The following is a 21695-nucleotide window of genomic DNA, read 5'->3' on the forward strand; positions in this document are numbered from 1 at the left end:
AATTCCACATATAGTGCACTACAGTATATGGGAATAGGGTGTCATTTGAGAAGCAAACATTAAAATAAAAACCAATTAGACCATTGCTTGAGTGTGTAAATAGCTTGTGGCATTTCTATGCCCGTGTTGTGCCCTCACTTCTTACCCTGTGGGATGAGTCTCTGAGCCCCTCTGGTGAAGACGTGGCCTTTGCTGCATTCCACCTGGATGCCCCTCTGCTGAGCGAAGGAGGCCCAGTAATGCACCTGGGGAGGAGACAAAGTCAAATCTCAAATGTTAGCGCTCATTGGAGGTAACAAGACCATGCAACGGACAGCGCGCTCTGAAAACATGGAATCAGTAAAAATAGAACATATAAGAAGGTCTTTAAAAATGTCAATTTTATCCTATATTGACAAAGATTTGTCTGCTTTGTTCTTTGGATGTAGGCTGAACATAAGCAGTGAGTGTATGGGTCCCAAATAGCACCCTATTCCCTATATAGTGCACTACTACTGGTAAAAAGCATTGCACTATAAAGGGAATAGGGAGCCGTTTGGGACGCGTTGCATAGTGTTGGTGGTTTACTCACTTGTAGTTGAGGAAAGGCTGCTGTATAGGACATCTGTTTGTAGTGCTGGCCCAGCTTCTTTCGGATGGGTCTGAGGCTGTGGAAGAGCTTGCCTCTGCAGATGGGTCTGGAAACGCTGGTCCAGGTGGCCCAGAAGTTCTGCATCCAGCGCAGGGTACTGCTGTACAGGAGGATTCTGGGCTGGCATGGCTCTGAGAGAGAGAAACAAATGCCTTCAATAAACAGACAGTCAACATTAGAGCTAATGATTTAAAGATGAATAACAAAACATTATCGCATGCAAGCTAAATACAGAGACTTGATTTGACAAGCGTTCACAGTATCCCAAATGACACCCTATTACCTAAATGACTTACTTGACTGAGAGCCTGACTCACGGAAACTATGGGCACTGATCATAATTAGTGCATTATATAGGGAATAGGGTGCTATTTGGGATGCAACCTCTGTGGAGAATTCCTCAGTGAACCTGGAAAAAAGCCAAGCCACACAGCTATCACAAGGTAACTGCTCAACCGCCTCACCGGTGCCACAGTGTTGGTTGAGGTCCATGGTGATGGAGAGGTTGAGGTTCTCTGAGCGGAAGGCTCTGAAGGAGTCGTGAGGTTGTCCTGATGTCACATCAGCTACATTCTCTGCACAGCAGAGCATTACAGCGTGATGGTCATGGGGGTTGCCATGGCAAAGCCACTGGAGGTCAAGGGTCATGCACAGATTTGGCAGGTGCAGGAAACAGATGTCATCATACCTGAGAACAAGAAATACATTATAATATATATATATATATTTTAATCAAATTATGAACAATTTCATGAAACATGAAAATCAAACGTTTCACAGGTGAAGCCGGTTGCAGAATTTCTGATATTTGAAAGCCAGATTTCAGTCTGCCACCTACTTGGAGGCTGTCCTGACGTTGACATCCATGTCACCTTTGAAGACAAACTGCCCAGGAGTCCACTCGTAGTTGACTTTGTTCCATTCCCAGTGCATGTTCTCTGTAGTGTTATAGGGGTCCTACAAAAGACCAAAATTATGTCAAAGAATTGCAGATAATCCTAATTCTCAGGCCAACACATTTTTCAGAGGTAGTAAGTGGCTAAGAAGTGTTGCTCAGACTCCGTGTTTTAACCTCCGTGGCCAGCTGATGGAGGTTGGCCTGTTCTATGTCCATGATCCAGCGTCCATGAACCAGCAGACGACTCTTGTCCCACCAGGCCAGAGGAGGGGAGGGGTCAACCGTGGGTTTGGTCAGCAGATCAACCACCTGGCCAATCAGGGTCCAAGCTGGGTCCCAGCAAGGCCCCCACACTATAGTGTACAAGGATATATTGGCTGCATGGAGTGAAGAGGAGATGGGAAAATAATAGTTAAGAGTTGAATTTGCACAACTGCCAGTATATGTTTAGAGATTAGATGACACTAATTCATACAAAGTTACAAATCAAACAAATTCATACAAAGTTATGTGATCGTCCGCTATGTGTCTATTGCCCATTGTTGAAAATAAATACAAATCATCACAAAAAATGAGGATTGTGCTTCATTGAAACACTTTACTTACATTTAAAATCGCAGTAGAACTTGAGTGGTGGCATGTTCCTGTGGACGGTTATGTCGCCCCATGGCTGGCCAAGTGGCACAGTCTGCCTTCGGCGAGCCCGGCCCTGCCCATCCTGCTCTGTCCCGATCAAGCGGCCTGACAGCTCCCAGTCCCGGATCTCAAACAAGTAACGAGGATAGTCCCGGATTCTCACTGTCACAGGGAGAGAAATAATAAAAAAATTATATATGTATCACCTCTTCACTGTTGACGTTGAGACCGGTGTTTTGCGGGTACTATTTATTGAAGCTGCCAGCTGAGGACTTGTGAGGGGGCTGTTTCTCAAACTAGACACTTATGTACTTGTCCGTTTGCTCAGTTGTGCACCAGGGCCTCCCACTCTTTCTATTCTGGTTAGAGCCAGTTTGCGCTGTTCTGTGAAGGGAGTAGTACACAGCATTGTACGAGATCTTCAGATTATTGGCCATTTTGAGCATGGAATAGCCTTCATTTCTCAGAACAAGAATAGACTGATGAGTTTCAGACGAAAGTTATTTGCTTCTGGCCATTTTGAGCCTGTAATCGAACCCTCAAATGCTGATGCTCCAGATACTCAACTAGTCTAAAGAAGGCCAGTTTTATTCTTTAATCAGAACAACAGTTTTCAGCTGTGATAACCCTTTTGCAATTATGTTTTCTAATTGATCAATTAGCCTTTTTAAAATGATAAAATTGGATTAGCTAACACAATGTGCCATTGGAACACAGGAGTGATGGTTGCTGATAATGGACCTCTGTAGATTATCCATAAATTAATATTTTATATATATATTTTTTATCACCCTTTTCCAGCTACAATAGTAATTTACAACATTAACAATGTCTACACTGTATTTCTGATCAATTTGATGCTATTTTAAATGGACAAAGGTGCTATTCTTTCAAAAACAAGGACATTTCTAAGTGACCCCAAACTTTTGAACGGTAGTGTGTGTATATACAAAAATAGTATCAATATTAATAATTAACGTATGGAACAATGGCCAAATGTAGTGCACTATAAAAAGCAATAGAGTGCCATTTGGGACGCAAACCCATCACTCACCTAGGAATGCAGTGAGGTTGAACGTGACTGCCCGGCACCACTGGACCACCAGGGGGAGCCCGTCTCTGGGGAAGGGGCTGACTCCGTCGATGTCCCTCAGATGCTCGCGGACGCGCTCCGGCCCATGGAAGGACTGGTCGGCCAGGGACACCAGCTCCAAGTCGGACACCGTCCAGGTCAGCAGAGACTTCCTCATGGGCGTGTTGGAGTAGAGGCGACGGGAGCGCTGGATGTAGATCTCTATGTGTTTGCGCTCTAGCGACGTATACAGCTCTTCTATCTTCCTGGCAGGCAGCAGTTCTCCGTGCTGCTTCCGTAGGTCAGCCACCTTCTTGTCCAGCAGCTGGAGCCTCTTGGAGCTCTCCTTGCTCTCATCCTTCATCAGCTCGTAGTTGTCCCTCAGCTTGATCTCGAAAACGTCATCCAGGAAGACGAAAGAGAACTGGCTGATCTTGAAGACCAGGTCTGGGGGCAGGTGCTGGGGGCCTGGGGTCTGACCAGGGCTGCTGTGCAAGGACTTGAGCCACTTCTGAACGCTGATGAACTTGTCAAAGGTGTTGGAGAAGTTGTACTGGTAGGGGAACTCCACAGCCAGGCAGGGGCAGGTGACCACCCAGGCACGGTTGTGTCGGGTGGAGAGGAAGGGAAAGAGGTGGCGTTGGTCCAGGGCCTGATCAGGGTGCGTCTGGACCTCCAGGCCCTTGAACGAGAATATGTTGTTGCCGTCGAAGTTGAGAAACATGTGTGGAGAGCGGACGTTCATGGAGCCGGAGTGAGTGGAGAGGGACAGGGCGTCTGTGTGCAGCAGGAGGTAGTTGTGCTCTGTCACCTGGGCTGTGAAGCGGGTTCTGCCCAGTTCTACACGAACAGACAGGTCCTTGACCGTACTGTGGGCTGGAGAAGTCTTAGTAGATCCACTCTCTGGAGGATCTGCTAAACTCTCGTCATTTCTTCTCTCTGTCAGGCCTAGAGAATCACACAGAGTATCCCAGCAACCCTGGCTCTCTGTCACGTGGTGATATAAAAACATGTGGTCTGATGGCGTCCACTGCACTGCCAGCTCCTCTTCACACTGGACCTGCACAAGGGAAGAGGACAAGGCATGTGAACTTATCTGAATAACACCGTCAATCAGGAAGAAGGAATAGGCCTGATGGACTGACGATAGGAAGAGTAACTGTAAGCTACCTCCACGTTCCCGGTGGCGACGTGGTAGCAGATGGCCAGGGTGGAGAGGCTGAGGACAGGGTTGGGGGTTTGGGCTGAGGGACAGCAGGGCTCCATGGTCTCTGTGAGAGCTTTCACTACACATAGACGTACACCCTGGACAGACAATGTGGAGCTTTCCGCCGAGCCTTGGGCCTTCACTTTGTCCACCCGCAAAGACACAGCTCCTAACACAAGACAGGAGCCAATTACCATACAGAATGTAGGCCTAGCTGGAGATGGAGATTAAGGGTCCATCCAAAATGGCACCCTATATAGTGCGCCAATTATGACCAGGGGCCATAATAGAGGGGATAGGGTGGCGTTTGGGACGTATCCCTAAATAACACTTCCCATTTAACTTACCTGCTACATTAGAGAGTGTGAACACATTGACATCCTCCAGGTTACACTCAATCTTAAAATAAAAGGCGCCCTGACAGGGGGAGGTTGTCCCATCAACAAGGGCAGGAACAGGCACCACATCTGGCTGCTCTGAGGCCTCCAGCTTCCTGCCATTGGCCAGGTTACAGAGGGCCAATAGGCGGGACAGGCACAAGGCACAGGTCTCGGACACCTCCAGCTGTAGGCCCTTCAGATTGGACTCCACACTCACACTCTCAGAATGACTACTGGACTCACTCTGGGGCTTGTTGAAGCTCCCCTGGGGGGACAGAGACAGCAAATATAAATAACAGCTGGTGTAGTATTGGTCAAATACTAATCAGGGCTGTGATCATCAGGTCAACACAGTAAATTAGGAAAAGTATGTTATTAGCTTAGAGGTAGGTCAATTTCAATGATCTATGAATAGAGTGTAATTTCAGAAAAGTAGGATTTCCTGTAGCCTGATTTTGATTTTCTTCATCACAACATTGGAACTGAGGAAAAACCACAGGGAGTAGTAGTGAGTAACCCTAAATAGTTAATGCCTACCTTGTTGTATGCCTGCGTTACCTGCAGTGTAAGGGAGTCCAGGATGAGGGCTTCCCCCCACACATGTTTGCCAGGGGGGTGGGGGGCCTGCTGGATGTGGGACCCCTGGCCTACCCTCCACCAGAAGTGGTCCAGGGACAGAGCGAGGCGGCGGTGAACATTCTGGAACTTGAGGCTCTCTGCGTTTGTGCTGATGTCCAGGAGGTGCTGCATCTCTACATTATACATGACATATTCAGATCTACTGAAGATCACAAATCACATTACTATATTTTGGGATGCAATTTTAACTCAACTCACTATGTGTAGGTGTGTGATGATTCCCGTGGTGTAAAAGGATATTGCATTTAATTCCCATATTTTCAGGGATAAAGTAATTGTAGTTAATGTGTTACAGACTGACAAAAGCTGACTGCTTTACAAAAACACTTCTGATGACTTATCTAATCTATCAGGGCTGTATGATTGGAAAGGGTTGATTCAACAGCACGCCAAGTACCATGATTAATCTCTTGAAACCGCTGCAATGTTGAACGCAGAATGAACTGAAGAAAAACACCCACTGCTCTCCATTAGCATTCCTGTCATTCCTCTCCAGGCAAGACTAAACTTTGTGTTCCCACAACAACATGCTTGACCTTTAATGCAATGGGAGTATATTTTGACCATGGCCTGTGTGAGTATGTGTGTGGTGCTGTACCTGAGCTGACTGAGATGAAGCCCAGGGCGAAGGGAGGAGTGTCTCCCAGCTGGACAGAAACGTTGACATTGGACACAGAGGAGCTGATCATCACTGGGGCGTCCAGATGGGGGAAGTTCCTGTAGGACGGGAGGGTATGCAAATACTCCACTGGACTACACACCACAATACACCACCAGACACAACAGAAACATGAAGATGAAGACAGGAGAGGAGTGTTAGTTGATTTCAGGTGGGCTCAAAATCAAAAGAAATCATGCTTTCTGGCCAGGTTAGTAATATATGTTGGATATTGTCTTTACATCCGTTTCAAGCAATGAACTGGTGTGCTTGACATTCTCCAGTCTGGTTTGTCAGTTGAAAATGCTCATACCTCTTTCTATGAGCTTCTTTCCTATGAATAAGCTGTTTCCATGGAAACAGGTCTAGCCAATGGGAGAACTCCTGGTGACGGTAGTGGATGATGCAGGTGTTGACTGTGACTGACCCTGAAATGTCTACTGATGTCACCTGGGGACATGAGTGGGAGATGAGCAAGAGACTTCAGATCAAACGGATTTCTTACAAGAGGTCAAATGTTAAGCATATTTACAAAGAGCTTTGATAATGCGGTGCAACTATGATAACTAGTAACCGTATCAATCAAATCCGAAGCACACCACTCACCTGCAGGACAGTCCTGAGGGTGTTAAGGCAAAGGATTCTCTGTCTGCTCTGGGAGAGGAGAAGCCCATCTGTTGACACACAAACAAAGAATGGTTATTTTCCACCCTCCCAGACCCTCTCTTTCCCTTCTATATGGCTACATCCCAAACGGCAACCTATTCCCTATATAGGGAATAGATTGTCGTTTGTGATGCACATCTTTCTGGTTCCCAGTGCCCAGCTCTCCACTCACCCTCCAGAAGTAGCTCCAGGCTGCTCTGAGGGAAGCTCATCTCAGGGGTGAAGCTCCTGAGGGGCAGCTGCTCGTCCTCACGTCCGTATCCCACCTTCAGAGACTTTAGGGTCCAGTTCAAGTGTCTGGATGATTCAGATATACAGTCAGAGGAAAAAGAAGATGACATTGTGCCTTTTTTTTTTAAATAACAAAAACACATGATTCATACCAACTCTGTGCACTATAACTCACCTTTTCTGGCTGTGCATGGACAGGGTTATACTAGTATTCTCAAACTCCATGTTGACCTTCTGGGGCACCAGCTGATGAAACTGATCCACTGCTTCAGTCTGGATATACTCGTCCTTTTCACATTCTAGAAGAAAATGACAACAGAGAAATGGTTGTGAATAATGCATTGCCGAATGGTTCTCAAAATCACCTTACAACAGCCATACAATAACATCACATCTGCGTCTCACGATACACTTTTCCCTAAAGTAGTGGACTATGTAGGGAATAGGGTGCCATTGGGACACAACCCGTTGCACTTTCTCACCGTCTGCAGAGAGAGTGCTCTCCAGAGGAGGAGGTGGAAGCAGTAGCTGGCTGAGGAACAGGCCCTCGTGCAGCTCAGCAAGCAGTGTTCTCACACACAGGGCCAGTCGGCCTGGACGCAGCTCTGGCAGGCTGACATCCCCAGACAGCACCAGGCTCAGGGACACCTCTGCCAGACATGTATCCTGCTGAGCAGTGAGTTGGGACAATGCAGTGAAATACATTCTGTGAAGTAACACTTCTTTAAAATAGACCCACTAAAAAGACTGCTATGTTTACATGGGAAGAAACCCCACATACCAATCGACTGCTTTTAAGCACTTTACTGCTTAGCTGTCCAACAGAAAAGTCCCAGGCCAACCTGTTATGAAAGTTTGAGAAATTGTTATGAAGAATATGAAAATGTAAATAGTCAGGCTAAACTAAAAAGACTGATCTGTTTAGATGAAGTTAGTGTGTAGAGGTTTAATACCTTTTGCCCTGGTGGTCGAGCAGTAAGTCGATACTTGAGGTGGTCATGTACCATAAAGACTCTGACAGGGCTAGGTTTAGCACCATCACATTGATGGAGTCAATATGGAAAGACAGCAGCTGAGAGCGGAAAGACAGCAGCTGAGAGCACTGTTTTTCATGAATCATTTAATGAGTAAAATTCATATATAAACAGGTGTGTGTTTGTCCCTACCTGGGAGAGGAACCGCAGGGCTGCAGGGCTAAGGGGAACCTTCCCTGACTCTCCTCCATCACGGCTCTTAGGCGCCCGAGGTCTTAGAGGCTGCTGCAAGTCCACTCTCACTCTGGACTCGCCCACACACAAAGCCAGGCACCTCCTGAGGAAAAATAAAAATAAAAAAAGAGTTCACAACCTTGTATTGTTAAATTATTCACAGGTCCTTTCCCTCAAAGGCCAAGAAAGCTGAGAGATATGCAATTAAGATATGCGGGTATAAGATTGTATAACCATGTCTTTAAAAAACTCACGGCAGGTTCTGGTTTAAAAGTTTGCTTGAAATCCATATCCTGTCTATTTCCTGCAATAAAAACAAGGAGAAATGCACCTGGTTTACAACTGAATTGTAGTCTTACACGAGTTGAAAAAGGTTGTATATTCTACAATGTGTGACAATACACAAATAAATACCCTTCCCAATGAAGACATAGAAACAGGATTTCTAGGGATGTAACGATTCGCATCGGTCCCGGATTCAAATGTTTAAGAAGCAAGTGCATTAGTACGTGGACCCCAAACCGATCCAAATGTAGCATTCAAACGTTACAAATCGCAGGATCACAAAAATGTTTTGCTCATATTAGCAACATTTTTTTCCACCTTCGGAAAATACCTCTCATATTTTGTGACAACTGATGCTTCCTCTCCTTAAGTGTCGAACTGCATGTAACTGTGTTGAGTCATTGATCTGCAAGTCATTTTGCCTGCCGAACAACCCCAGGAAATATCAGTATCCTTGTCAAAGTGCGAACTGTGCCCGGCTTCACGTACTGACCAACGGAAGTAGGCGCAATGTTGCCAATTTAGTGACTTTATCGCTATTATTTATTGGTACAGGCTAGCGAAAAATGCAGGTACTTTTCAGGCTGCCTTTGGAAAGTTTTGCCACAGTTTCTATGTTTTTGATAGCATTTAGCGACTTTGTCACTAAATTCTGCCGCAAACGAGTGTGAAAAGAGGTCTGCGTTAAAGCCAATTTACGCTTAATCTGAAAATGTGGTTGGAAGCGCGGTATGGATGGTGTAACGCAAATTTCGGCGACTCCAGATGCATGCAGAGGCCAAATTTGGCTCCGTACCACATCGCCATTCGCCCCTCAAAATTTAAAACAACGCGGAGACATCCGTTTAGCTCCGCATTGACACGATTTGTTGACGTTAGGTGAGGGCGAGATGTCCTGCATAAACACAAACTCCTGATCTTACGCATGTGCGTGGCACCTTCAGCATTCAAATGCTAAAAGGATAGACTTTATTAGTTGAGTGACAACCTATTGTCGTCTATTCACTGTTGAAAAGTGTATAAATAATTTATTACAACTATTTTGCAATGAATATCTACAGTATCCTCAACAGCAATCTGTAGAGTAGCACCATGGTTTAGCCAAAGCTAGTTTCTGTCCTCCTCTAGGTACATTGACTTCAATACAAAACCTATGAGGCTCATGGTTCTCACCCCCTTCCATAGACTTACACAGTAATTATGACAACTTCCAGAGGAAGTTAAATGTCCTCAGAGGCAATTCATCTTGCAGCAGTCAGAAAACATACATTACCATTCAAAAGTTTGGGGTCACTTAGAAATGTCCTTGTTTTTCAAACAAAAGCAATTTTTTGTCCTTTAAAATAACATCAAATTGATCAGAAATACAGTGTAGACATTGTTAATCTTGTAAATGACTATTGTAGCTGGAAACGGCAGATTTTTTAAATGGAATATCTACATAGGTGTACAGAGGCCCATTATCAGCAACCATCACTCCTGTGTTCCAATGGCACGTTGTGTTAGCTAATCCAAGTTTATCATTTTAAAAATGCTAATTGATCAATAGAAAACCCTTTTGCTATCATGTTAGCAAAGCTGAAAACTGTTGTTCTGATTTAAGAAGCAATAGAAACTGGCCTTCTTTAGACTAGTTGAGTATCTGGAGCATCTGAATTTGTGGGTTCGATTACAGGCTCAAAATGGCCAGAAACAAAGCACTTTCTTCTGAAACTCGTCAGTCTATTCGTGTTCTGAGAAATTAAGGCTATTCCATGCGAGAAATTGCCAAGAAACTGAAGATCTCATACAATGCTGTGTACTACTCCCTTCACAGAACAGCGCAACCAGAATAGAACCAGAATAGAAAGAGGAGTAGGAGGCCCCGGTGCACAACTGAGCAAGAGGACAAGTACATTAGTGTCTCTAGTTTGAGAAACAGGCGCCTCACAAGTCCTCAACTGGCAGCTTCATTAAATAGTACCCGCAAAACACCAGTCTCAACATCAACAGTGAAGAGGCAACTCCGGGATGCTGGCCTTCTAGGCAGAGTTCCTCTGTCCAGTGCCTGTGTTCTCTTGCCCATCTTAATCTTTTCTTTTTATTGGCCAGTCTGAGATATGGATTTTTCTTGGCAACTCTTTGCAAGCCCAAAAAGACAGCTGTGGTGTGGTTCTTCTTGGTTCTTCTGTAGTGCATAAAGACAGCTACATATAGAGTGTACAAGGTGGAATTGAATGTGTCAATCAATGTCTGTCACCTTGATTACTCAATTTTTTCTCGACATGTGCACCTACATGGTAAACATTCATTCAGAGGCTAGGTTGTAGAAACCGCATGATGGGTTTAGGGAAAGATTTATAGTATCATGTAGTAGCCTAAACCTATCGATGTTACATTGAGCTGGGTGTATGGAATATGAATGACAGTCATCCAATATACGGTAATAGAAATAAGGCCATGCTCATTAAAAAAATAATCATCCTCCCTCATCTTAAACGGCACTGACTGCCACTGCCTGCTGAATTGGGCTTACAATACATTTTATTTTTGTTGTTCAGGTTTATCATCAAGCAATAGTTTTGGTGGATTTGCTTTAAACAAATCAGTGTATATGGTAATTGTTAAATATACAGGGTATATCTAGTATACAGGGTATATCAAGTTTATAAATTCATAAAAGGACAGCAATCATTTTTGCGAGGTGCACTGCATGGCCAAAGCGAGGAGAAGAGAAAATCACTCAGTAAACGGTCAAAACCATTTGATTTTCAGATGGAGGTGAAATTCAAAATTGTGCTATATAGTGACTTTAGAAAGTATTCATACCTCTTGACTTATTCCATATTTTGTTGTGTTACAGCCTGAATGCAAAATGTATTAAATATGATTTTTTTTCTTTCACCCATCTACACACATCAGCAGCAGATTTGATTTAGAATGGAAAATTAATGTGTGTATGCAACAAATGTTAGCACATCTAATCGTAACGCATCGAACCAAATCGCATCGATTCGTTCTCTAATCAAACAATCGTTTCACACTAAAACATATCGTTCCTGTATGGTATCGGAGCACATGTACCTAGCTAGATATGTATCGGAAAGATGCACATCCCTAAATTTCATTTCATAAGCAAAAGGCTTTGCGTAAATGTAATGTGAACAAAGCCTACCAGAGTGTGCTGGGGCTGAAACTGGATACTTATTCCATGCACTGAAAAGAGCCCTACTGATTTGATCTTCAGCTCAGCATTCAGTGTGTTGTGGAAGAACCGTACCGCCAGGCTGCATATTAACCATCTGAAAATAACCAGAGAGAACAACATACCATGTCAAATGATTTGATAATGTCACCGATCATAAAGAAATGATACATTGAACAGACTAGAAGTCGACCGATTAATCGGAATGGCCGATTAATTAGGGCCGATTTCAGGTTTTCATAACAATCGGAAATCGGTATATTTGGGTGCCGATTTCCGATTTTTGAAAATATTTGTATATAAAAAAAATGTATACCTTTTATATAACTAGGCAAGTCAGTTAAGAACACATTCTTATTTTCAATGACTGCCTAGGAACTGTGTGTTAAGTGCCTTGTTTATGGGCAGAACGACAGATTTTCACCTTGTCAGCTCAGGGGTTTCAATCTTGCAACCGCACAGTTAACTAGTCCAACGCTCTAACCATTGCACTCCACGAGTAGCCTGCCTGTTATGCAAATGCAGTAGAAGCCAAGGTAAATTGCCAGCTAGCATTAAACTTATCTTATAAATAACAATCAATCATAATCACTAGTTATAACTACTAATCCAGTTTAGCAAGCAATATTAACCAGGTGAAATTGTGTCATTTCTCTTGCGTTCATTGCACGCAGAGTCAGGGTATATGCAACAGTTTGGACTGCCTGGCTCATTGCAAACTAATTTGTCAGAATTGTACATAATTATGACATACATTGAAGGTTGTGCAATGTAACAATAATATTTAGACTTAGGGATGCCACCCATTAAATAAAATACCGAACGGTTCCGTATTTCACTGAAATAATAAACGTTTTGTTTTCGAAATGATAGTTTCCGGATTCGATCATATTAATGACCAAAGGCTCGTATTTGTGTATTATTATGTTATAATTGAGTCTGATTTGATAGAGCAGTCTGACTGAGCAGCAGCAGGCCCGTAATCATTCATTCAAACAGCACTTTCGTGCGTTTTGCCAGCAGCTCTTCGCAAGCATAGCGCTGTTTATGACTTCAAGCCTATCAGCCTAATGGCTGGTGTAACCAATGTGAAATGGCTAGCTAGTTAGCTGGGTGTGCGCTAATACTGTTTCAAACGTCACTCGCTTTTAGATTTGGAGTAGTTATTCCCCTTGCGCTGCAAGGGCAGCGGCTTTTGTGGAGCGATGGGTAACGATGCTTCGAGTGTGGCTGTTGTCGATGTGTTCCTGGTTCGAGCCCAGGTAGGGGCGAGGAGGGGGACGGATGCTATACTGTTACACTGACAATACTATAGTGCCTATAAGAACATCCAATAGTCAAAAGTATATGAAATACAAATGGTCTAGAGAGAAATAGTCCTATAAATACTATATTAACTACAACCTAAAACCTTTTACCTTGGAATTCTGAAGTCTCATGTTAAAAGGAACCACCAACTTTCATATGTTCTCATGTTCTGAGCAAGGAACTTAAATGTTTGCTTTTTTACATGGCACATATTACTTTCTTTGTTTTTGCATTATTTAAACCAAATTGAACATGTTCCATTATTTATTTGAGGCTAAATTGATTTTATTGCTGTTTTATATTAAGTTAAAATAAGTCTTAATTCAGTATTGTTGTAATTATCATTAATACAAACAAAAAATGGGCCGATTAATCGGTATTCGGGTTTCGTCCCCCAATAATCGGCATCGGCTTTAAAATCATAATCGGTCGACCTCTAGAACAGACACATCTTCTGTGTCTCTCACTTCTCCATCAACAAAGTTGTGTGCATTTGTTTGCCTGTCATTTTCAAATCAAATCATATTTGTTACATACACATTTAGCAGATGTTATTGCAGGTGTAGAGAAATGCTTGTGTTTCTAGCTCCAACAGTGCAGTAATACCTAACAATTCACACAACCTAAAAGTAAAAGAATGGAATTAAGGAATATATAAATATTAGGATGAGCAATGTCGGAGTGGCATAGACTAAAATACAGTAGAATATAATACAGTATATACACATGAGATGTGTAAAGCAAAAATATGTCAACATTATTAAAATTACTAGTGTTCCAGTATTTCTACTTGCACATCCTCATCTGCACATATCACACCAGTGTAAATTGCTAAAGTGTAATTACTTCGCCACTATTTGCACACACTGTATACAGATTTTTCTATTGTGTTATTGACTGTACGTTTGTTGATCAAAATGTGTCGCACTGCTTTGCTTTATCTTTGCCAGGTCGCAGTTGTAAATGAGAACTTGTTCTCAACTGGCCTACCTGGTTAAATAAAGGTGAAATAAAATAAAAAATAAATAAAGTGGCCAGTAATTAAGTCTATGTATAAGGGGCAGCAGCCTCTAAGGTACAGGGTTACATAACCTGATAGCCACCTAGATATTGAGTTCCATCAAAGGACAGGCTGGCACTTGTGTTAGTGCACAAAGATAAGGCATTGTTCTAGCCAACTCTTGCAGCAAAGCTTCAGCAGTTCAGTTGTCTGATTGCCCAAGTCATTCCCATTACAACATTTAGTGCGTTCTCTACATTTCTCAAGTCACATGAATAGTGATTTTCAGAGGTAGAAAGAATCAGGTATTCCAAATGTAAGGTATGCATAGATACTTTCTGAAAAGGGGACAGCTGCATTATTTGATGATTTGGCAATAGTTGTTTTGGCATTAGAAGGAAGGTATATTAGACAGGAATATTGTGTGAACATGTTCTTCCCCCATGTTATGGCATGTTTTCTTACCTGAAGAGTAGAACAGATAGGAGCAGGAACAGGAGAAGTGCTAGTATGACGATCAGCAGGAGAGACATTTGTCCTGATGTTGACCCCTCGTTCACACCCAATGTGTGGTCATGGGGTTGGTTATTTTGATTTCAATGCCTCACGGTGGGAAATTAAGACAGTTCAGCTCCTCTTTGGATCCCGGAGATACCTGTCATGCAGGTGCCTCGAGCTTAATGTCACGTTATGTCTTGTTAGCTAAAGAAGTGTAATCATGGCACTATTCAATAGCTATTAAATAACATATGCCAGCTAACGCTGTCTTGTCTAGTCTGGAAAATCTGATAGCTACACTTCACTAGCTAGGTTAGCTCGCAGGGCCAAACTGGTATGCTAACGTCGTTACCTAACGTTGGCTGACACAAAAAGTTTGAAGGAACCGATATAGCTAGCGGGTTAGATGGAAAGCTGGAACTGGCTCACAGTTTCGAGTAGCGAGCTAGCTAACTATACTCAGATATCACTGGTCAGTCACTAGCTGGTAGCTAGCTACGACGTTCGTTGGCTAGCTAAATAGCCACGTACTAGCTAGCAAAAGCGTCAATTGAAACCAATGTTGGCAAATTTGGTAGCTATCTAACAAATATAAGCCCCTTTTCAACCTCTTGTAAATCTGACGGTCTCAAATGTTCTTATCCCGTCTGGAGGGTTCTCATCCTCCTTACATTTTCAGTAGCAAAGCACCATCATATTCTAGGATTGTTGTCCACAACCGTAAACAGTGGAGCGATGAGCAGAACCAAAAAGTCAATATGGAAATGGCCAACCAATTTGTTTCCCGGAGTTCGAAACGCCTCACACTGAACCCATTCTGGATGTCTCTGGCCTAGCTACATTGCACTTATATTTTCAATCAGTGCACACAAGTTTATTAAAAAATGATTTAATATGCTTCTCCCTCTTTATTATGCAGCATAACAACTCAATAGTTCGTTTAATAAGGGACCAAACACTTATTTAGTGTCATTCATCTCTTTATGCCAAAGAAATGGAATCACTAGAAGATGATACGAGTGAGTTGTTAGCAAAGGTTAGGCAATTCTCCCATCTTGATGAAAATGTTCATGGCACCCCCTTTTGATATAGTTCACTTTCATTTCCCCTTTTGAAACAGTTCAATGAGCACAACACAGTTTCAACATCACATGATATGCCCTGTCATTTCATTGGTTTTTCAACCTGCAGCGTCTGCACCTTTTACAAACCTTGACCTACAATTTGGCAGTGTGAGGACTTCAAATTGAAAGTACTTTTCTACCACACACTTGCAGTCTTGCACTTCACTGTTCTGATGAAGTCGGAATTATTACAGTGTTTTATTCATTTCATTGAGCTGAACAGGTATAATTGTTTTATTTGCATACAAAAACATGATTCATTTAAAAGTTGTCCATGTTCATCAAGCTTCTGCCACAGTATGAATGAAATATAGGTACACTTTCAGTCTCCTAAACATCTCTAAATAATGCTTCTGGTTGAGTAAAATCTATTGACGTAGTGCAGCTGGAAGGGTAATGCCATATACGGGGCAAAATATACAGGCAATTAGAGATCCCATGCTCTACACCTCTATTGGAGTGTTCACAAACACATCCAGGTACAGTAGTTGGAGATGTCCAGTAGACACATGACGGCTCCGTTATGTTCTAAGCATTTACGCTGAAGCCTTCTGCTTGTTGTGCTTGGCAAACCACTCATCACTTTTATCTTCAGCCATAGCCTGAAAATAAATTAGGGTAATAGATTAAGACTATGTACTCAGTGATAATGCAAAGTATGGTTTCATTTTCATAATATTTCTAAATACCAACCTTATCCAGCAATGCATTTCCACTGGGGTCCATCTGGGAGAGTTGTCTGAATGCCTCATCTCCCACAAAGCAGATCTCATGGCCATCCTAGACCACATATGACCACCGTTATTATGTGCAGAATGTAGAATTAATACATTTTACCCATGTTAATCATTTGGTAATGCACTCACTGGATCAGCCAGAATGACCACTTCTACTGTAGCCTTCCCAGGGGTGTCCAGGCTAACCAAAGGAGTAAGGATTTTATAGTTTTCTTTTGTCATCAGGGCTTCAAGATCTGGCAACTAAAAATAATTAAACAACAATTATTCAATATTGCTTTCTGTGTGCATGTGTAACCGGTGTGAAATGGCTAGCTCGTTAGCAGGGTGCACACTAATAGCGCTTCAATCAGTGACGTCACTCGCTCTGAGACCTTGAACTAGTTGTTGCTCTGCAAGGGCCGCGGCTTTTATGGTGCGATGGGTAACGGTGCTTCAAGGGTGACTGTTGTCAATGTGTGCAGAGGGTCCCTGATTCGAGCCCAGGTAGGGGCGAGTAGAGGGACGGAAGCAAAACTGTTACACGTGTAAATAATTTATAGCATTGTATAGACCTCTTTCTGTGTTAGCAAACACTGCTGCATGAGGGCGATGCGAGCAAGCTGATGGCAGAACAAGGGCAAGTTCTTATAGAAACGGCAGCAAAAAAATCCTATTTACATTTTGCTTATGAGTGATTTCACACTACTTTTGGATTATACGGCTCGTATGAATGTCCTGTTTAATATGTTTGTGTCATCATCGCAAATCACTGCATTATACTTTCAAAAAATAATAATAACTCAGAAATTGTCTCTTTGGCTAGCTTTTGCAACAGCCTATTTCAATGATCGTTAACATTCTAGCTAACAACTGCTGCATCCAGTAGTTATTTTGCAAAGATTACAACCAAATATAATCTTCGTCAACTGTTCAAGCTAGAATCAAAACATTGTAAGCATATGAGAGCCAAAAAAAGTTTTTTTGTTTAGAATAATAAAAAAGTACATCTAGGTGATGTTGAATGTGCGCAAATGGCGACGGCTTTCTTACTGCCGTCAAGAGACAGGCGGATATGTGCATGACATCAGTGTGTCGTGTACTGGAAAAGGGTCTATTACTTCACCTGCTTATGTGGACAAGAGAAAGCTATCCTCCCGAAAGCTGTCCCATGATCTACTGTCCCTCCAATGTTGTAAAGCTCTAGTTTACACTGCAAATATACAGAAAAACACACCTAGCATTAGCACCATCTTATCAATTAATGCAAACACACACTCGTGTTCTAAGTGTACAACACAGGAGGCTGCTGAGGGGAGGATGGCTCATAATAATGGCCGCAATGGAGCAAATGGAATCATCCACATGGAAACCATTTGTTGGATGTATTTGATACCATTCCACTAATTCCACTCAAGCCTTTACCACAAGCCCTCCTCCCCAATTAAGGTGCCACCAACCTCCTGTGGTGTAGAACCAAGTGTCTCTCTCTCACACACCTGAGTGTCTGTGAATCCCAACAGCACAGTCTTTTTCTCCTCATTTCTCTCCATCACCTTCATCCCCAGAAGGGAGGACCAGTAGTGTGTTGATTTCGGCAGGTCAGACACTGCCAGACATACCTTCTGTACAGGATCTTTAAACAAGTGAAAAACAGACACACATACAGTTGAAGTCGGAAGTTAACATACACTTAGGTTGGAGTCATTAAAACTCATTTTTCAACCACTCCACACATTTCTTGTTAACAAACTATAGTTTTGGCAAGTCGGTTAGGACATCTACTTTGTGCATGTCTACTTTGTGCATCTACTTTGATTTCCAACAATTGTTTACAGACAGATTATTTCACTGTATCACAATTCCAGTGGGTCAGAAGTCTACATACACTAAGTTGACAGTGCCTTTCAACAGCTTGGAAAATTCCAGAAAATGATGTCATGACTTTAGAAGCTTCTGATAGGATAATTGACATCAGTTGAGTCAATTTGAGGTGTACCTGTGGATAATTTCAAGGCCTACCTTCAAACTCAGTGCCTCTGCGTGACATCATGGGAAAATCAAAAGAATTCAGCCAAGACCTCAGAAAAACAATTGTAGATCTCCACAAGTCTGGTTCATCCTTGGGAGCAATTTCAAAACTTCTGAAGGTACCACGTTCATCTGTACAAACAATAGTATGCAAGTATAAACACCATGGGACCACGGAGCCGTCATACAGCTCAGGAAGGAGACGCGTTGTCTCCTAGAGATGAACGTAATTTGGTACGAAAAGTGCTAATCAATCTCAGAACAACAGCAATGGACCTTGTGAAGATGCTGGAGGAAACCGATACAAAAGTATCTATAGCCACAGTAAAACGAGACCTATATCGACATAACCTGAAAGGCCGCTCAGCAAGGAAGAATCCACTGATCCAAAAACGCCATAAAAAAGCCAGACTACGGTTTGCAACTGCACATGGGGACAAAGATCGTACTTTTTGGAGAAATGTCCTCTGGTCTGATGAAACAAAAATAGAACTGTTTGTCCATAATGACCATCGTTATGTTTGGAGGAAAAAGGGAGAGGCTTGCAAGCCGAAGAACACCATCCCAATCGTGAAGCATGGGGGTGGCAGCATCATGTTGTGGGGTGCTTTGCTGCAGGAAGGACTGGTGCACTTCACAAAATAGATGGCATCATGAGGGAGGAAAATTCTGTGCATATATTGAAGCAACATCTAAAGAAATCAGTCAGGAAGTTAAAGCTTGGTCGCAAATGTGTCTTCCAAATGGACAATGACCCCAAGCATACTTCCAAAGTTGTGGCAAAATGGCTTAAGGACAACAAAGTCAAGGTATTGGAGTGGCCATCACAAAGCTCTGACCTCAATCCTATAGAAAATTTGTGGGCAGAACTGAAAAAGCATGCGCAAGCAAGAAGGTCTACAAACCTGACTCAGTTACACCAGCTCTGTCAGGAGGAATGGGCCAAACTTCACCCAACTTATTGTGGGAAGCTTGTGGAAGGCTACCTGAAACATTTGACCCAAGTTAAACCATTTAAAGGCAATGCTACCAAATACTAATTGAGTGTATGTAAACTTCTGACCCACTGGGAATGTGATGAAGGAAATAAAAGCTGAAATAAATCATTCTCTCTACTATTATTCTGACATTTCGCATTCTTAAAAAAAGTGACCTAACTGACCTAAGTCAGGAAGTGTTTACTAGGATTAAATGTCAGGAATTGTGAAAAAAACAACATTTAAATGTATTTGGCTAAGGTGTATGTAAACTTCCCAACTTCAACTGTACACAATATACAGGTAACTGTCAAAATAAAGGAAATTAGTAAATGAGGGATACAAAGTATATTGAAATCAGGTGCTTCCAAACAGGTGTAGTTCCTGAGATAATTAAGCAATTACATCCCATCATGCTTAGTGTCATGTATAAAAATGCCTAGTTACCCATTATTTTGGCTACCATGGCTAGAATAAGAGATTTCTTTGAAAGGGGGGTGTCAAAGGAGCATAGGGGGTTTAAAGTGTGTGTGGGTATCTCGGTCACCAGATCTCAACCCAATTGAACACTTATGGACACTTATGGGAGATTCTGGAGTGGCACCTGAGACAGTGTTTTCCACCACCATCAACAAAACACAAAATTATGGAATTTCTCATGAAAGAATGGTGTCGCATCTGTCCAATAGAGTTCCAGACACTTGTGGAATCTATGCCAAGGCGCATTGAAGCTGTTCTGTTTTGGCAGTTACCTGGATGTAATTGATATCTAGATTGGTTCCAGATACGTTTGTGCTCCTGCCTACTCAATGCAAACCAAACATGGCATGGCAAGAACTGGCATGATGGCACAAACAGACTGGTACCCAGGTTAATTTCCTCCTGGACTTTTAAATAAGCATGGTAGACTATAGTCTACTTTAGAGTCTACTACAGCAATGATCTTCTGTGCAAAGCACTGTTGACCCACCATTGTGAGGCTGATCTTTGTCCACCAGGTAGAAGTGGTAACCTCCAGGGGCCTCAACCAGATAGAGAGCCTCTCCAACCTCAGTGAGGGGCCAACCAAGCCGCTTAGCATTGCTGACAGCCTGGCTAGACTGCAGAGTCAGACCCTGAAATAAAGACATGGTGGCATACATTGAGTTAGGATTGGGTTAAAATATATATATATATATATGTGTTCATGAATAACCATTCACTTACCAGGAAGTCATTGCCAAGGCGATATTCTCCCACTCCATAATTGTAGGTCAGCTCAGCCACAAAGTGATCATCCTCTGGACCAAAGCCGACCATTGTCTTGCTCCATTTTCCATCATAAGGGCTGAATACACACAAGCAAGTAGGGCATCATGAGAGAGACCGTGACTATTGTTACACAACAAGTAGTTCAAACATTATATTTTCATAAGAGGTGTTGGTTGAACAGTAAAGTTGACAGCCTGCCTACCCATTACAAGTGGCCCTGCATCCCTCTTCAAACTCTTCATGACGCAAAATCTGAAATCAAATCAATGATTTTGACATTTTGGCAAAACAGTGATCTAGTCCCCAATATCACGTGAGTTTACAGCACTATGAACACCATTGAAACACAAATCATAACAAACGATTGAAACAAATTAAATGTGGCGCAGCAGTCTAAGGCACTGCATCCCAGTGCAAGAGTTGTCACTACAGTCCCTGGTTCGACTCCAGGGTGTATCACATCCGGCCATGATTGGGAGTCCCATAGGGCGGCGCACAATTGGCCCAGAGTCGTCCGGGTTTGGCCGGTGTAGGCCGTCATTGTAAATAACAATTTGTTCTTAAGTGACTTGCCTAGATAAATAAAGGTTCAATTAAAAATACCAACGGTGGTACACTCTGTGCAAGTGAAATCTATTGGTCACATGTTTGAGGATGTTCTACGAAAGAGCTGGAAATGTACCTTCATGCCTAGCACATCTCGGTAAAAGGTGGCCGTTTTGCTTCTGTCACCCACTTTGAAAACGAAATGCAAGGCTCGTCTCAAAGCCATTATATCCCAGGTGAGTTCGCTGTGTACTTATATTAAGATGATTTTTCACGCTCTGTTTGTCTACGTCGAATGAGGAACCTTGCAATTGATTGCTCTGGTAGCGATTCTATGGAAGATAACGTTTTTCGGTACAGATAAAAATGATTTGCCGCTGAATCGTAGATCAAATCTATCTCAAGATAACGGAGTATTTAAATTAAAAGTTAAGCATATTATATTGTTTTACAGATCAGTATTACCAACAAAACACGTTATAAACTTGGATTACCCCCCCCCACACACACGTTTTATGGTATAAACCAACCAATCGTCATGCCGCTGTT

The 21695-nt window shown here is 42.6% G+C and overlaps 2 protein-coding genes across 7 annotated transcripts in view; both read right to left on the minus strand.

Moving 5' to 3' along the window:
- The window catches only part of LOC112267094 (protein KIAA0100), a 29183-nt gene extending 13891 nt beyond the window's left edge, over nucleotides 1-15292 (minus strand). The window contains exons 1-22 of one of the 6 annotated variants that reach the window (XM_024445166.2): nucleotides 14469-15284; nucleotides 11666-11792; nucleotides 8481-8530; nucleotides 8185-8329; nucleotides 7972-8090; nucleotides 7800-7860; nucleotides 7501-7684; nucleotides 7194-7317; nucleotides 6960-7084; nucleotides 6728-6795; nucleotides 6435-6571; nucleotides 6062-6216; nucleotides 5362-5576; nucleotides 4792-5089; nucleotides 4408-4613; nucleotides 3220-4297; nucleotides 2136-2327; nucleotides 1704-1906; nucleotides 1470-1588; nucleotides 1096-1319; nucleotides 572-762; nucleotides 146-245 (exon numbers count right to left, since the gene is read on the minus strand). In XM_024445166.2, coding sequence (XP_024300934.1) covers nucleotides 146-245; nucleotides 572-762; nucleotides 1096-1319; nucleotides 1470-1588; nucleotides 1704-1906; nucleotides 2136-2327; nucleotides 3220-4297; nucleotides 4408-4613; nucleotides 4792-5089; nucleotides 5362-5576; nucleotides 6062-6216; nucleotides 6435-6571; nucleotides 6728-6795; nucleotides 6960-7084; nucleotides 7194-7317; nucleotides 7501-7684; nucleotides 7800-7860; nucleotides 7972-8090; nucleotides 8185-8329; nucleotides 8481-8530; nucleotides 11666-11792; nucleotides 14469-14536 — 4189 coding nt within the window. In that variant the 5' untranslated portion in view covers nucleotides 14537-15284. Of the gene's footprint in view, nucleotides 1-145; nucleotides 246-571; nucleotides 763-1095; nucleotides 1320-1469; nucleotides 1589-1703; nucleotides 1907-2135; nucleotides 2328-3219; nucleotides 4298-4407; nucleotides 4614-4791; nucleotides 5090-5361; nucleotides 5577-6061; nucleotides 6217-6434; nucleotides 6572-6727; nucleotides 6796-6959; nucleotides 7085-7193; nucleotides 7318-7500; nucleotides 7688-7799; nucleotides 7861-7971; nucleotides 8091-8184; nucleotides 8330-8480; nucleotides 8531-11665; nucleotides 11793-14468 lie in introns of all 6 variants that reach the window. The other 5 variants (XM_024445167.2, XM_024445164.2, XM_024445169.2 and 2 more) reach the window with 5 other exon arrangements.
- Nucleotides 15293-15389: 97 nt separating this feature from the next.
- LOC112267096 (glyoxalase domain-containing protein 4) lies at nucleotides 15390-21622 on the minus strand. The gene is made up of 9 exons (XM_024445173.2): nucleotides 21283-21622; nucleotides 20803-20852; nucleotides 20556-20676; nucleotides 20320-20464; nucleotides 17841-17977; nucleotides 17468-17554; nucleotides 16492-16605; nucleotides 16319-16405; nucleotides 15390-16227 (listed from the first exon to the last, which is right to left on the minus strand). The coding sequence occupies exons 1-9, from the start codon at nucleotides 21370-21372 to the stop codon at nucleotides 16162-16164; spliced, it is 897 nt and encodes a 298-aa protein (XP_024300941.1). The 5' UTR covers nucleotides 21373-21622; the 3' UTR covers nucleotides 15390-16161.
- Nucleotides 21623-21695: the final 73 nt, after the last annotated feature.

The sequence above is a fragment of the Oncorhynchus tshawytscha genome, linkage group LG14, assembly GCF_018296145.1.
Source record: "Oncorhynchus tshawytscha isolate Ot180627B linkage group LG14, Otsh_v2.0, whole genome shotgun sequence".
In the NCBI taxonomy this organism is placed as follows: domain Eukaryota; kingdom Metazoa; phylum Chordata; class Actinopteri; order Salmoniformes; family Salmonidae; genus Oncorhynchus; species Oncorhynchus tshawytscha.

What these genes read in the sequence shown, in the direction of transcription:
- LOC112267096 (XM_024445173.2), bottom strand. Translation starts at nt 21,372, where the DNA reads ATGGCTTTGAGACGAGCCTTGCATTTCGTTTTCAAAGTGGGTGACAGA. An exon ending in GAGATGTGCTAGGCATGAAG is followed by an intron (nt 20,853 to 21,282) that starts GTACATTTCCAG and finishes ATTTGATTTCAG; the next exon opens with ATTTTGCGTCATGAAGAGTT. An exon ending in TGGTCATTCTGGCTGATCCA is followed by an intron (nt 16,406 to 16,491) that starts GTGAGTGCATTA and finishes TATGTGGTCTAG; the next exon opens with GATGGCCATGAGATCTGCTT.